Source organism: Zootoca vivipara, chromosome 13 (genome assembly GCF_963506605.1).
Source record: "Zootoca vivipara chromosome 13, rZooViv1.1, whole genome shotgun sequence".
NCBI lineage: Eukaryota > Metazoa > Chordata > Lepidosauria > Squamata > Lacertidae > Zootoca > Zootoca vivipara.
In genome coordinates, this window is record NC_083288.1 from 30,234,430 (window position 1) to 30,251,631 (window position 17,202).

The 17,202-nt window shown below is 41.1% G+C and overlaps 2 protein-coding genes across 2 annotated transcripts; both read left to right on the forward strand.

Moving 5' to 3' along the window:
* The first annotated feature begins 3,369 nt into the window (after positions 1-3,369).
* Positions 3,370-11,232, forward strand: LOC118094700 (vomeronasal type-2 receptor 26-like). The gene is made up of 6 exons (XM_060281192.1): positions 3,370-3,572; positions 4,743-5,034; positions 6,972-7,811; positions 8,573-8,800; positions 9,112-9,238; positions 10,331-11,232. The coding sequence occupies exons 1-6, from the start codon at positions 3,370-3,372 to the stop codon at positions 11,230-11,232; spliced, it is 2,592 nt and encodes an 863-aa protein (XP_060137175.1).
* A 2,985-nt stretch (positions 11,233-14,217) lies between these two features.
* On the forward strand, positions 14,218-15,141 carry LOC118077702 (olfactory receptor 5AP2-like). The gene has a single exon (XM_035101413.2). The coding sequence runs from the start codon at positions 14,218-14,220 to the stop codon at positions 15,139-15,141; it is 924 nt and encodes a 307-aa protein (XP_034957304.2).
* The last annotated feature ends 2,061 nt before the right edge of the window (positions 15,142-17,202 follow it).

Genomic DNA, 17,202 nt, shown 5'->3' on the forward strand with positions numbered 1-17,202 from the left:
CACCATACATGTAAGTAAGTGTTCCATGTATGGATGTAGAACTGTGTACAATGTTCTATGATAGGCTGTTAGTTTTATTTGTTCTGAATTTTCTTTTGGTAATGTGAACCTTCTCGGAGAGTTTATATGAGAATGTAATATATCAAATCTTATACTTTGTGGAATACATTAGCATTCCCTGTTAGCATATGGAGGCTTCTGTGCAGATGCAGAATAGCTAGGGCATAAACTGAAGCATCCTTCCACCATTGTTAGACGTCATCACAACTACATCATTGTGGCTGTATGTGTGGTTGTGAAAGAATCCCCATGGTGGAAGCTGTCAATAAAGAAAACCCGAATCAGATCAGGATGCCCACAAAGTTTCATGTTGCTCTGTCATTCTAATGTTTCTGAACTATTGACTATGGCTTGTTATTTTCCTGTAGGTTTCTCTAGTCTATGGGTGTATGCTAGCCAGGGAGAGGAAGTAATCCTATTGTTATAATGGTAACAAAAAAATATCAATAAGTGGTGCCACTACCCTCCAGTCCTTGGAACCACCCCTTGACCATAACCCACCATAATTCCTGTTCCAAGTTGGCTATCTTGACACTTTCTTGATATAAAGCATGCACAGTCTTATTCAAAAAGTTAGGCTTAACTGGAATTAATTCCTGCTTCAGAAGAGTGCAACCCCCTCACCAAACAGCTGTAATCATATCTAATGCAAGTCTATTCTACAAAACAGCTGCTCTCGTGGCAGAGGTTTCTTTATTCAGGGCAGCTACTGAAATCTCCTTTCCCCATGCCCCCTTATCCGGCACAGCTCAGAACTTTCTTTTCCTGCCGCCTTTCTCTATGTCAATCTTATCTGTGTCAGACAGGCTAACTCTAGTTCTCCCCCCAGCAGTCAAAAGTTTGATAACAAAGGACTTTTCCACTGGGGTCTTGCAAAAACTCCAATCCCCATCACAGCTATCCCCATCCCTAAGCATCATGGCAAGCTGCTATTAACCAATCAAGCAATGAAAGACTCCCTTGCCTTCCTCAGGTTCCATATAGTCTCTGCTGTAAAGCTAAATGCATTGCCACACTACTCATATTCTCCACCTCCTCAAGCCATCATCAACCCCATCCCACAAACACAGCATCCAAGCCAATAGAGATTCACGAGGCTGCTGGCAAAAAAAATTAACCATCTCCATCAATTCACTCACTGTGTAATATTGAATGTTGTTCACCAGCACTGGCTGTGCTGATGGAGCACCCTCAATGGGCTGTGCCTTCAGGATTAACCCTAAGAGCTATTATGTAGTGTTTGGGCATGGTGGAAGTTCCTGTGCTCTAAGTCACCACCATCTGAGTCCCACAAAGCTTCTCAGTCTCCCAGCATGGAACGGCTTTCTCAGAGAATCAGAGTTTGATCTCTAGTTCCCTCTGTTTTTCCAGAGTGAATGAGATAACTAAAATTTGTGAGTTGGCTATATCATTGATCACCACATAATTATCTCTTTTGGTAGAGTGTCAACAAGAGATGTCTAGTTTGCCATCTTCCTCCCCAGAAATCCATGACAGTGCTCAGGTATCAAAACAGACCCCCACATTGCAAAAAGCATCCTGGCAAAGAAAGCTAAGGCAGAGCTGACAGCCAGGTATCCTATATCTACATAATAAAACATAGGGACAGATACTTCATTACATCCATCCACAATTTTGTCAGCCAAAGACTACATGTAAAAGCATGGGCTATGGCACAGCTTATTCTTCCCAGTGCAAGTTGCATTACTCTCCCAATCACAGAGGAGTCTGAAGATAAACAGCTGAAAGCCTGCTTCTGAGAGCCATCTCTGTCATATCATCTGTTTCTACCTCATGCAGCAACAATATGAAATCCAATGAAGACAGTGTTTCTGAATATACAATAGCTACAGGACCCATGCTCTGGTAACTGGACTATTATAATGCCCTGTACAGGAAGCTGCCCTTGAAGATGGTCCAGAAACAGCAACTAATGCAGAAAGCAGTGGTCAGAGTACTGACGATCATAGCTGCCAAGTTATCCCTTTTTTTAAGGGATTTTCCCTTATGCTGAATAGGCTTCCTCGCGAGAAAAGGGAAAACTTGGCAGCTATGCTGACGATCATGGCTGATCGAGAACATAAAAAGGAGAGTCAATGAATACACTGCTTGTCAGCCCACTTATGAACCTTGTCCAAGGTACTTAAGCTTATATACGGCCCTACAAGACTTGAGAGCAACAATCTGAAGGAGCACTTCATCCCAATTTGCTGATGATGCCACCTCCTAGAAAAGTTTGAGTCACCCTTCTCTGTGGTTACAGCCTGCCTCTGAAGTGACCTCCCTTCTGAGGTGCATCAAGTACCAACATTATTAAGTTTTCATCAACAACTGACAATGCACCTCTTTATTTGGGCCTTTGGGAATGGGTTGGTGTTCAGAACTAATGAGAAAAAATTATCACCTGCTTTTTATTATTTTGATTTTTTTAATGGGAACTTTTATGTAATTATATTGAAAGGTTATGTTAATTTTGCTATTCCATTATTTTTATGCCATGCGTTTCAACCCTGGAACCTTATGGTAAAGGATGGACTACAACATGGTTAATCACTGTCGTCACCACCACCATAGTAACATTAAATGTTTGTGTTGATGTAGTAAAGCAGCATATTCAACCACTGTAATGCTATGCAAGGTTGCAGAGGGATAACATTAATACTGTTCTCATTTATATCCCAAGCATGTCCATTTAACAGGCTAGAATAGGAAACTTGAAATTCTCCAACTCCCTTCAGTCCTAGCAGGCATGGTCAGTAATCAGGGATGATGGAAGCTGGAGTCCAATAACACCTGGACAGGCACAAGTTCCCTATTCCTATGGCTTCATTCCAAGACTTTGGTTTTCTGTATGTATTTTCTTGCTCAGTGTCATAGTATGTCCAGGTGTTGATCTCAAGCCCTGAGATAATACCTAACCAACTTGTTTTCTTCTGCTGTTCTGCTGTCTATGAGGAGAACATTTTCTGAGCTGATTTATAATTACCTTATAATTATGTAAAATTACAGTAATCCTTTCTGGCCAATGACAACATGGATTTTCACTGACTACACACATAAAAAGAAATCAGTATGAAAATACATATAAAACTTTTCAGAGCTTGGGGGTGTGGATTGTGGACAAGAAGAGCTATTTCACAGGCTACATAGTATCACTAGCGACTTGCACCATCAAGAGAGTGTACAAACAAACCTGTTCTGAACCAGCTGATATTAGATAATAATGAATTAGCCTGGAAGAGTGGGTTTGCTTTGGTAGCAAAGAATTCACCCTTATGTGCAATGCTGTCATTGTTGCTGTGGCTACTGATGTTAACACTGGTGTTTCTTCCCCAAATTGAGAGCAAGGCACATCCACCTACTTGCAGTGTGAACGATCCCCTACAGATCCCGCATGAGTATTATGAGCAAGGTGACCTCATCATTGGCAGTATTTTTTCTCAGTTCTTCTCTTTCTTTAATACTATAACCTTTGATGAACACCCCAATGCAATGTTTGTTGGAGAATCTCTGTAAGTATCTTTTTCCATGAGATGTCCATAAGCAGGTCATAATGAATATTTAAAAAATTATAATTCCTAATGGTAGATAATGGGTTGTATCCAAAGCTAGTCCTTCTTGACACAGACCCACTGAAAGCAATGAATCTAAGTCATATTCCTTAATTTCAGTGGGACTAGCCCTGGATAGAGCTCTGTGTATGCCATTATTATTTGAGGTTAATAGAAAATGTATTTGCACACCCTTGATCTACCCTACATTTTGCCTTTCCCTCTTCTGCTAGATCTACAGTCCCCTGGTCTGTCACTTGAATACCTCCCCATGCAAGATTGTATGTGTGATTATTTCCATATGATTTTGAAGCATTTAATGGTGTGGTAATGTACAGTAAGTGCCATTTCAGACATTACTGCCTTGAAGTGGCAATGCAAGCAGACTGGAGCCACACATTTAGCCCCTCAGGGGGCTGCAAATTATCTTGCTCCTACATGTGATGACAATGAACTTCTGCAGCAGGAAGCCTTTTGTATACATTGAGGCTCCATGAGTGATTCAGATCCCTAGAAGATCTGGGTTCTCAATCACATGGGATTTGCACAGATACAAATGGCTACCCACCACAGAAATTCACTCGCATCATTTTCTTCAGTGGAACATTTGGGCCAAGACAAAACAGATGACCCTACAGGTTTCTTCTGTGCCATGTTTCCTGTTCAAGTCATTAATGCCTGCAGACTTCTATGTAAGAACAATGTACAGGTGAAATTCGGAAAATTAGAATATTGTTGAAAGGTGCATTTATTTCAGTAATGCAACTTTTTATTTTTTATTTTTATTTAAATTTTTACAAATGCTTTCTTTTGGAAATTCCACAGTAATAAAACAAATAGTTACAATAATACAAAAATAAACATCGCTATTACATTTTATTAATTACATTCCATTTATAATTGACCTGCCTAACAACAAATAATTACAATTACAACAAATAAAGGCTTGACATATCTTGCTTTGCATGTCAAGCATCTATCTCATATTTTGGTTTCACCTTTTAAATTGTGTTACTGAAATAAATGCACTTTTCGATGGTATTCTAATTTTTCGAGTTTCACCTGTAGACTTGACAAGTAGTACATGAGGTCTAAAAAATTTATGGGTTACAACCTGTACTCTCATTTCAGTGTGGTGACAAAATACTACCAGTATGTCCGGGCCTTCGTGTATGCAGTTAAGGAGATCAATAAGGACCCCAGGATTTTACCAAATGCTACATTGGGATTCCACATCTATGACAGCTACTTCAACGAAAAGTTGACATATCAAACCACTCTAAACCTTCTTTTTAGCCAGAAAAGGACAGTCCCCAACTACAAGTGTGACACACAGAAGAATCTGATAGCAGCCATTGGAGGACTCGATGCTGAAACCTCCTTTTACATGGCTACCATCTTAGGCATCTATAAGATCCCGCAGGTAGGGTGTTTCTATGAGACATGTGGATTTCAAACACCTGACATGCATCCCTTCCTTGTATTCTTAGAACTGGAACAAACATATTTAAGTATGTGAAGGAGAAAGGTAGAGAAGCTATGAATGCAATGGCAACACAGCCCTTGCTTCTTTGTGGAGAAAACCTGCTTTTAAAAAATAATATTAACAAAGCGCTTTATATCATACAATATAAAGCGGATTGTGGTAGGGCTGCTAGGAAATTTAGCTCAGGGTTTGGTCAGTGTAAGGCCCCAGGTCATGCTGAGTAATGGGGGTGTGCGTATGCAAATCCCAAGGATTTAATTGGTTGAGGGGGGCCCCTTTTAAAGCCTTGTCCTCCATTTTAGAGTCACATTTTGCCTTGGCGTTTGAATCCCCTCCCACCCGCCCCTTTTTTCTTGCAGGTTAGCACGACATTGCTATTGCCTTCGGGGCCGCCTGTATTCAGGGGTCAGTAGGAATTTTTCCAATTGGCTGATTGGCTTTGCCTCTTGGTTTTCGCCTACTGCACTAGCAAATTGTCACAACTTGTTAGGTTGGCGGTTAGGCTTTGGGTTGGTTAATCGGTTGGTAGAGGGGTGTGGCACACAGATGCCTACCCCCACCTCCGTTTGCTCCATATAGAAGTATTCCGTTAAAGGAATCTCGGGGCTTACGCTCTTGTCCTTACCATCCCGCCATTGGCGGGGATGGTGGGCCCAATTATAAGAGTAAGAGCCTTGGGGAACATTCTTGGGTAAAGAGAGGAGGGAATGACTGGGCTCAGCCACCTCCTCTCTCCCAGGTATGTTTACTTGACTTCCCTTCAGGAAGTCGGAGCAGGAACTGTCCAAGCGGACAGTGGTGAGTCCTGTCCTATGGTGACAGCTGATGTGAGTCCTGCCCCAACTGGGCAGATGAGGTGAGTCCTGTCCAAAGGGGACAGCTGATTGAGTCCTGTCCTAAATGGACAGATGGGGATAGTCCTTCTTAAGGAAGGATGAGTGAATAACCAAAAGCCTAAGCCACACTCGGATTAAAATTGGTGTATTTAACAAAGTTGTGGCCCTAAATTATTTGCCAAAAACCAAACCATAATTCTGTTGTCAGTTGTGAGTTATTTAAGGTAATTTCTGGTAAGCCTCGACACACAATAGCTCTTACCATCATGAATTTTCCTTTACTGGCATAAAAAAGTGCATTATATACATGGATCAGAGCACAACACAGTTAACAAAACATAACAGAGATGCTTTAGGATAAAACTGTCCAGACATCATGAGGTACGAAGATGGATCTAAAGACCTATGGTGACATAATTTCATAGAGCCACTCAAAAATCTTGCTGCATTCTCCACAACATCATTACTAGAATTGTTTAGCAGATTAGACACCCTGGAAGAGTGAGCACAATAAATCCCTTCCTTCAATAAGGGGGGCAAATACTTATCATCTATTTCTGCATAAAATGGGCAATAAAATAAAACGTGTGTGATGGATTCAACCTGCTTTGTGCCACAAGGGCAATATCTTTCAGAGTACAGTATGGGATTTTCAAGAATGTACCTTGCAAAACTGCAAATGGTAAGATGTTAAATCTTGTGAGGGAAAGAGCTCTGCGTAGGTGGGGATCGTAAAGTTGGTGTAAATATGGAGTATCCTGGCCAAATGAGGGTTGAATTCCCAACCCCAATGGGGAACAGGGTTTTTTGGCTGCACTGCAAAGGGTTTGGAATTCAATCTCTAGGATTCTGCAGTTGATTGTCTGGAATATTTTTTATCCTCTATTTTTTGGCATAAAAGATTCTAGTCTTTACCACTACATACATAATCATTTCTTGAAATTTTAAAGGCTAATCTCTTGCATAAATACTTTTGACTGCATATCTTATACTGTAAATCTCTGTTCAACGTTTGACAAACTTTTTGCTCTTGCATAGGTCTCTTATTATTTATTTGGTCCTTCTCGGAGTTCTAAGACCCAGTTCCCTTTCATGTACCGGGTGGTCCCCAATGAAGAGTATCAATACATTGGAATTGTCCAATTACTTCTTCATTTTGAGTGGACGTGGGTTGGGATCATAACAGAAGATAATGATAAAGGAGAAAATTTTGTGGGAAGCTTGATGCCAAGATTTTCACAAAGGGGCATCTGTGCAGCATTCACTGACAAGATGCCTGCTCTGTCGGATTTCTCTGAAATATTTGAAGGGTACATGAAGGCAGAGAGTATGCTTCATCTTTTCAAGAACAACACAGTCAAAGCACTTGTTGTATTCGCAGAAACTCATTCTACAATGATTTTGAAATATTTTCTAGTACAAGCAGGAGATATGGCAGACACTCAAGGAAGAATGTGGATTCTGACAGCCCAATGGGACTTCCCAGCAGTGCAGTTTCAAAGGAATTGGGATATACAAGTCTTCCAGGGAGCCTTGTCTTTTGGAGTCCACTCCACTGAAGTACAGGAATTCAAAACTTTCCTTCTGACCTTAAATCCCTACTCAGCCAATGGAGACAAGTTCATCCAAGAATTCTGGGCACAAGCTTTTGACTGTGTATTTTTAGATTCTCCTGTGGCTGGAGAGAACGATGGGACCTGCACTGGGATGGAAAAGCTGGAGAGTCTTTCTGGACCATTTTTTGAAATGAACATGACTCCCCAAAGCTACAGTATATACAATGCTGTTTATGTCATAGCACATGCTTTAAACACCATGTACTCATTGAAGTCCAAGCCTAGAGTGGTCGCAACACTTCCAAACCTTCAACCATGGCAGGTACAACCTCTTTAACCAAAACATCTTGACAGATTTGAATAGAAAATCCACATCATACCCTCTTGTTTAAATATTGTGATAACTGACTATCCACTATCCAGTAATTAACAATGCTACTTCTACCTTGTCAGCTTTTTACACTGCTAACCATAGGAGTCCATGTTTTCCCCATCTTGTCAAGGATTAGGGATAGTCATACCATGTATGATAGAACTCTTTCTTCATTTTCACATGGGCAATCTTTTCCTGCTTCTGGAAATAAAATGCATTCTCACCTTTCTTTTATCACATTCCAACTTCCTTTTCAATAGCTTCTCCTGCTCCCCTTACTTGGATCTGGTGCAGGTATAATGTTTGATCCCCCAAAACCATTATTTGCAAGTTAGGAAGCAGCATTTGGAACCTTTGGCACCCATTTCTCCTCCCCGCATCCTTCTGCATACCACGTAACATTCACTTTCATTCTATATCTCAGTCATACATGTTTCACACTAAGCAGGAGTCCTTCCTGCTCAACCACACAAGCGATTACCCCAGAGCCAGTAGTAACAACAAAACTGATCACCAACCATAACATAAGACACAAACAAGGTAGAGAGAGCACAAGAATTTAAATCCCCATCATTCATCCTGCAATGTAGAGGAGAGGAGAATCACGTTTACTAGCAGCCACTAGCAGACTAGAGTAAGATTTGTAAAATGATATACTGCTCTACCTCCTATAATTTTGTAAAAATGTGTTTTTGTCTCTGCAACTGTAGATTCACCCCTTCCTGAAGAGAATCTCATTTAACAACAGTGCTGGGGACCAATTGTCTTTGGATGCGAAAGGTGAACTAGAAAGTGGATTTGATATTATAAATTGGGTTACTTTCCCTAACAAATCCTTTTCAAGGGTGAAAGTGGGAAGGATGGATCCATGGGCTTTTTCAGGCAGAGAGTTCATGATTAGTGAGGAGATCATCACTTGGCACAGCAAGTTTAAGCAGGTATGCTCTGATTAATGGTTATCAGTGGATAACCTGTTAACCATTCATGTACATCTGAGAAGTTTCTATTATTATTATTATTTGAATATTATATTTTGATGGCCTATAAAAGACATGAGTGGGATTAATATCAGGGCTATGAAGGCCTCCTCTCTGAGCCATGTAAATCAGAGAAGTCATTTTCCAGAAATTATGAACCTGTCCTGCATGCAAAGTGCTCTTTCCCATATCTGTGATGTCATTAGTTAAATCTGAATCATCCCTTGGGAACAACATGTATTCAACCTTTACCCCCTTGTGTTTATGAATAGATGTCACCCTCTTCAGTGTGCAATGACAGATGCAGCCCAGGTTCTATTAGGAAAAAGAAAGATGGGGAACCATTCTGTTGCTATGATTGCGATCCATGTCCAGAAGAGATGATTTCTGTGGCCTTGGGTAGGTGACATGGCACGTGAGCATGTTAAAACATTAACACATAAAGTAGGCATGGTTCAGACTGCATCATCACTTCCAAAGCAATCTAAATTATTTCAGAGATTCTTTGTAAAAAAAAAAAAAACCAAGAGGAGTTAACATTTATTTATTGTGCTTTCAGGATAGCAAGCAGCACCTATATGCCCTTGCATTAGGTCACCTTATATGTCCTCTAATGGGAAATATTATTAATTCTGGCAGGTGTGGGCTCCCACACAGAAGTAATTGAAAGAGAATTATTTCTGAGTAGACATGCAAAGAATTGCAATCTAAATTGCAAGATAAACTAATGCAGGATAAACCAATGCAGGATAAACCAAACATTGAACCTGTGTCTTTCTGCGTGACAAGAATAAAGTTCTACCAGTGAGCATACCTAGTGTGAAGCTAATCATCAAAGCATAATCTAGTCCAGGGTTTCTCAAACTTGGGTTTCCAGCCATTTTTGGACTACTTGTTGTTTAGTCGTTTAGTCGTGTCCGACTCTTCGTGACCCCATGGACCATAGCACGCCAGTCACTCCTGTCTTCCACTGCCTCCTGCAGTGGACTAAAATACCCATCAACCGGAGCTAGCTGGAGCAGTGGTTGGGAAACCCTGGTCTGGACATAACAAGCTTTTCAACTTTAAACATCTCCATTGATGTATAACTCCTCAAACAAGAAACTGATTGTGTCTGTAAACTGTAGCTATTGAAGCAACAGGGGTGAATATTGAGCCATTGCACCTGATAGCTCCCTCAGGCTTCCGTTTCTCCTAATGCCTTACATGCTACAGTCAGCAATCCGAAAACCACTTACTGAGAAATACATGCCATTGAACTCAATGGAACAGTTCTGAGCAGAATTAAATAGGATGGAAGTATAGATAGATGGTGATAAATGATAGATAGATGATAGATAGATAGATAGATAGATAGAGAGAGAGAGAGAGAGAGAGAGAGAGAGAGAGAGAGAGAGATATGATAGAGATGATAGAGATGATAGAGATGATAGACTGTAGATAGTCCCTCACTTGTTTGGGAAAGGGAGGTATCATCATTTCCTTTTTCAGACATGGACAAGTGCATCAGATGCCCAGCAGATCAGTATCCAAATAAACACCAAGATGGATGCCTTCCCAAGATTTTAAACTTTCTGGCTTATGAGGAAGCATTGAGCATCACTTTAGCTTTCTTGGCACTTTCGTTTTCTGTGATCACAGCTTTGGTACTCAGAATATTCATGAAATACAAAAACACTCCCATTGTCAAAGCCAACAATCGAAGTCTCACCTACACTCTGCTGGTCGCTCTCCTGCTCTGCTTCCTCTGTTCCTTGCTGTTCATTGGGAGGCCTCAGAGAGCAACCTGCCTGCTACGACAAACAACCTTTGGCATCATCTTCTCCGTGGCTGTTTCTTCTGTCTTGGCAAAAACGACCACTGTGGTTCTGGCATTCATGGCTACAAGGCCAGGATCCAGAGTAAGGAACTGGGTGGGGAGAAAACTGGCAACTGCCATTGTTCTCTCCTGTTCTCTCATGCAAGGAGCTATTTGTACTGTATGGCTCTGTACTGCTCCTCCTTTCCCAGATTTGGACATGGATTCTTTGTCTAAAGAATTTGTGATTGAATGTAACGAAGGGTCTGCCTCTATGTTTTATGGTGTTCTGGGATACATGGGATTCCTGGCTCTTGTCAGCTTTGCTGTGGCTTTCTTTGCTAGGACATTGCCCAGCACTTTTAATGAGGCCAAGTTCATCACTTTCAGCATGTTGGTGTTTTGCAGTGTCTGGGTCTCTTTTGTTCCAACTTACCTGAGCACAAAGGGAAAATACATGGTGGTGGTTGAGATCTTCTCCATCTTGGCCTCAAGTGTTGGATTGTTGGGATGTATCTTCTTTCCCAAATGTTATATAATTGCTCTAAGGCCTGAGTTGAACAGCAAGGAGCACTTAACAAGGAGAAATAACTAAGTCATTTGATGGCCACACGTTCCTTCATAGGCTGAAATTTTGTGGAGTCAATGGGATTCCTTTCACAAGCACTAGAAACAGGTCAGCAATACAAAGGGCTTCAGGGGTTGGCTTAAACTGCTGTTGTTATATGCCTATTACGGGTTAAGGCAGATTAGGAGCCATCATAGGCTTAATAAATATAATATATGAACTATATATGAAAGGTGCAAAGAAATCAAGAAATCCCTCCAAAGTCCAATCAGTGCAGTCCCTTAGATTCCTACCCCCACCCTAAAGCAGTGGATGGGATCCTATGCCCCTCCTGATGTTTCTGGACTACAGTTTCCATTAACCCTAACCTACCGGTAACAACTGGCCATTCTGGGTGGGGCTGATGAGATATCATGTCCAATAACATCTGAAGGGCAGAGGTTCTCCACCCCTGCCCTAGAGGGATGCAATTCTCCTATTGTTGACTAGCAGGAACTTTAAAGAGATGTGTACTGATTTTGTCCAAAAACCAGGGTGTGTATTTGTTGCCACAAAGACTTACCACAAAAGTTATATGGAGATCACTGATATGTTATTTCTGATTCTAGCAACTCTTATGGCCTATTCCCAAATGACCTGTGTCACCCTGTTTCCTGCAATAGATCAGAGCATATAGTTGCAGGTGTGTTTTACTTCAGAAGTTGCCCATCTACTACTGTCTTTTAAGACAGTATTTCCAGTTCAAATTCTCAGAAGTAATGTGTGCTCCTGACTATTGGAATTAAGCTATCTTTGTTGCACACAATTTCCCTTGGGCATGCTTTGCTGGAATATTTACCTAGCCTGGTGTACAAATGATTGGGGACTGAGACCTGAAGGAGGCAGAAGCAGAGCAGCCTTGTGAGCAATTTAACAATATTCTTCTGTATCAAGATCATTTCCAGGATGGGGATTCAGAACGGATTACAGTCTGCAGTGGAATAAAATAAACTGCACTGAACAGTAAGATTACAATGAATGCATGGTAGATAAAAAGCTTGATTCATTTTCTCTAGCACATAATAATATTTCATACATTTCTCAATTGTCAAAAAGACACAATTGATTCACATTCCAGTTTTAAAGATGAGGCACCTGAGGTTGACAGATAATGAGTTTCCCCATAGCCATTGTGTGAGTCTTTAAGCTCAAGACTGAATTTGGCTTCTCCTCGGTCCAAGCGAAATGTTTACTTCAGAGATGCATTTTTCTCTAAATGATTCCACCATCAAGCACTGACTTGCCATATTTCAATTTTTAAAAAAACAAAAAAACCTTGTTTTAAAGCTTCAGCTTTTACTGACAGTTTCAATGTATTTTTATTATTCTTTGCATGTGCTTAGAGGTTTTATTTACAATTAAGCATGTGTGTGTGTGTGTGCCTGTGTGTGTGTGTGCCTGTGTGTGTGTGTGTTTGTGTGTGTGTGCGTGTGCGTGTGTGCACGCGTACACATTCATGTGTGTGCATTGTTAAAAAATAAGTCACAGTTCAAACACTAGAAACAGAACAATTGAACCTCCAGATGTATGGGCAGTATACTGCTTAATAACAAATGCTGGTAGCATAGAGCACCAGCTGTATCACATCCTGTATGAATATCTGGCTGGCTGGGAACAGTAGGCGACTTAATGTTGAACGAAAGCACAACTAACTCAACTTTTCATCTTGCTGCTTTCATAATCCAAGGAGACTTTGGAATGCTTGCCTATGATCCATTTTTGTGAAGAAGAAAAAAGGATTAATTACTGCTGCATATTGGTCTTTCACACAAAAGGTTATACCGTTTTACAATGTCACCTCAAATTGTTTTCTATCTGCAGAAGGGGGAGCTGTGACACTGCAGATGTTGCTGAACTACAGCTTTCATCATTCCTGAGCTTTGACCATCATGAGGCTGATGTGAGTTGGAGTCCAATAACATTTGCAGTGTCACAGGTTCCCCATCCCTGTTCTAAATTCAAGCATTTGAATTTAACTGAGCTATGGATCATGCGAATGGATTAGAAGACCTATTGCAAGAAATTAGATAGCAGCATACAGACACCGAAATGAAAGGTCTTCTTCCTTCTTCCTTTTTCTTTCTTTTTTTGTTTGTTAACTTGGGTATTCAGAGAAAGCTGCAGTTAATTTGCTTTTGACAAACTTGCAGTAGCCTTAGCAGCAAACTTCACAATGCTTCATTTTTAAATCAGAGAGAGGAAACAGACTGCATAATGAAGTCATCCTTGAAAAGTCAAGCTGCTCGGGAAAGCAGGATAAGAGGCCATGTTGCAACAGAATATTATGCTACTGCCGTTGGATAAAAGGATAGTGCATGCCACAAAAAGTGGTGCAGAAATATATTTAGAGAAATTCTGCAATGAAGCCTTCTAGGGGATGCAACAGGTTGCATGTCAGGTGTGGTGGGATGGGAGCAATTGCAGAAAGTGGGAGAGCATTCAAAGAACACTTTCCAAAATACGTTTTTGGAAGATAAAAAGAAAAAGATTATTGTTCTCAGAAATTTTCTCATTAAGAAATATGTCTTCGGGGAGATTTTAGGCAAAATCTTCCATCCGTGACTGTTCTTGTCCCGCTTCTGAACTTCTACTCCTTAAATGCCCTTTAATTTCCCAAGAAGAAATATAGCCCCTTTCTTCCACAAACCCTCAGACTGGATCAGATATTCCTATGCTACTGAGATTTATTTGAGGCTTCTGGAAGGAAGTGTTCCATTTATTCATGGAGCACTAAAGAAATAAAAGAGCTAAGAGTTTAGGATGGGGAGATGCGGCAGAGTTGAGAAAGGTAAAAGAGAATTGAAATCAGCCTCAAGGCTCCTGTGTATTAGCTAATCAGAGCTGTAGTGCACTGAAAGTACATGTAATTGTGTGGCTAAGCCCTACATTTCAGATCTCAAATTTGGAAGGAAAAACAAAATAGCTGAAAAATGTTACATCCATGTTTCTTCACAGATGACACTGCCACCACAGATGCTTCTGAATGAAACAACCGTCACAGAATTTATCCTCCTAGGACTCTCTAACAACCCTGAGGCCCAGATCATTCTCTTTGGCTTCTTTCTTGTAATTTATCTGGTGGCTCTTATTGGAAACATTTTAATTTTTCTCATAATCAGTTTGGACAACAGACTTCACAACCCCATGTATTTCTTTCTGGCCAATCTTTCTGTAGTGGACATTGGGTACACAACCTCCACAGTCCCTAAGATGCTGATGAATTACCTCTCTCAGGACAAGAGTATTTCCCTAGCTGGCTGCTTCTCTCAGATGTACTTCTTCATCTCCTTTGGTGGCATCGAGTGCCTTCTGCTGGGTGTCATGGCATATGACCGCTACGCAGCCATTTGCCACCCACTGCACTATAGTGTGCTCATGAGCCCAAAAGTGTGTGCCTGGCTCGCAGCAGCTGCTTGGATCCTTGGCTTGTCTAACTCAGGTGTGCACTCGGGCCTGATGTCCCATTTGTCCTTCTGTCGGGACAATGTCATCCAGCACTTTTTCTGTGACATCCCACCCCTATTCCAGCTCTCCTGTTCTGACACTCAGGTCAATCAGATCGCTACTTTTGTGGTGGGTGGAGGTGTGATCATGGGTTCCTTCCTGGTTACTCTGGTGTCTTATGTCTACATAGTCTTGACGATCCTAAGGATCCGCACCAAAGAAGGGCGGCTCAAGACATTTTCCACCTGTGCTTCACACCTGACTGTAGTCAGCATTTATTTTGGTACCATCATCTTCACATACATACGTCCCAACTCCACTTACTCCCAGGAGCAGGACCGGGCATTGCCTGTGCTCTATGGGATCCTCACACCAATGCTTAATCCAATCATCTACAGCTTGAGAAACAAGAATGTGCAAGGGGCATTCCGAAAAGTCATGCAAAGGACTTGATAGAAGAAGGCGCTGAATTTTCAGAACCCACATGACTGTCAGTTTCCCATGCTTTTTCCCCCCTCTTTAGATAGGCCTTCCTTACACTTCATGACAAAAATAAATAAATGAGAAGCTCTGTTTTGCTTGGAATGCCAATGACTGGGCACATTAAAATGTTAAGCAATATTTACAGTGTTCATATCTAGTGTTGTCAGTGACTAAAGCAGAGAAGCCAATTAAAAATGTGAAAGTCTAATTTGCTCTTGGCTCATTCCATACGAAATGCACACTAGCCTCTCTTTGTGAATAATGGCTAGTGTGTAGACAGGTATGTGCACCCATGCAACTTACATCAAGGATGAACAAGAGAGAAAGAGAATATGGAAAGATGAATGATGCCGTAAGGATTTTTTTAAAAGATAGTTATCAATTTTAAGCAGATGTGAATGGGTATGGCCCAGCCAAAGTTAGCTACTTTAACACCCTACGGGTGTGAATAGGAAACTCAGATCTCTTGCTTAATTTTTCCCCTTTGAAATCAATATAACTTGCATGCTCCTCCAAAAATTCCAAATGTCTTTGTAAAGGGCCCCTGAAGAGCTCCCTAGAGCATTCCTGTAATATTCTGCCAGCTTTTCTTTTTGATATGTTCTCATAATATAATGGGAAATCAAGTGGACTTTCCACAACAAAAACATGCTTAGATTCAAGCTTTAATTTAAACAACTCTCTCATCCAGGCATGGTGAGAATGCTTGCTTTCAAATCCAAATGCCTTTCCCCCCCTTTTATTTATGTGTTATTTAGCAGAATTTGTATACTACCTAATACCTCTAAGGGGTTTACAAAAACTGCTGAGATTATATATATATATATATATATATATATATATATATATATATACATATATATATATATATATAATAGGTTGACTTCTTTTTAACAATGTACTGTATTCAACTTTATTCAGTGTAGACTCACTGATGTTAATGAACACAACTAAGTTGGAAGCATGAATAAAATCTAGTTGAATACCAATCTCTAACTTCTACTTGGTACTTTTAAAATCCAAATGCCTTTTGCAAGTTTTCATCCCAGCAGCTGTATCACCTCTCTTAGTGTTAACCACTGAAATACTATCCAGAATAATAGACACTGCTAAATTATTCTTCAGTTGCCATTTCCTGGTGTGGAACCAAAGGGTTGGGGCCTGTTTTCTAAGCCCATGCAGCTCAGTCACATGACCTGACAAGCTGGCATAGGACACTATTTGAAAAGGTTGTTTTCCCCTCTTGCCAGCCTTTGGCAGAGCAGCAGTGACAACATCCCTGATGCCAAAAGGGGTTTGGCTCAGGTGTAACTTTATGCCAGCTTCATTACACTGACTTGCTTTATGCAGTATTAAATTAATTTATTTTAATATTTAAGATCTGAATACAAACTTTTAAATTTATTTTAATAAGTTTATTATTATATGGTTGTAAACTTACCCTGGGATCTTATGGTGAAGGGTGGCTAATAAATCCACTAAATTCATAAGTGTAAACTGTACTCTGATTTCTCGTAAAATAAAAGAAACAGCCTTACAAGAATGAGCCTTACAAGCAAGATATAGGACACTAGTGTAATTCAGCCCGTTAAGTAAACAGGCGCTAGAACCCCGGGACCTGTCCTTCCTGTCGGTGGCAGGGAGACAGGAACGAAGGAGGAGAAAGCAGCCATTTCTCCTCCTTCCTTCCTCTCCCCCAGCTGCCAACAGGAAGGAGACATCCCGGGGTTCGGAGAAGCGCTTGCGCAGCGCTTCTCCAAACCCCGGGACCTGTCCTTGCTGTCTGCGGCAGGGGGGCTGGAACGAAGGAGGAGAAAGGGCTGATTTCTCCTCCTTCATTCCTCTCCCCCAGCCGCCGACAGGAAGGAGACATCCCGGGATCTGTCCTTTCTGTCTGCGGTGAGGGGAGAGGATCCTTTCCCCCCCACCGCCGCCAGAAAGCACAGATACCGGGGTTGCCAGCTCTGTCGAGTTGGGGGAGGGAGAAGCGGAGGACCGATCTGATGCTCCGATTCTCCATCACCTGACAGT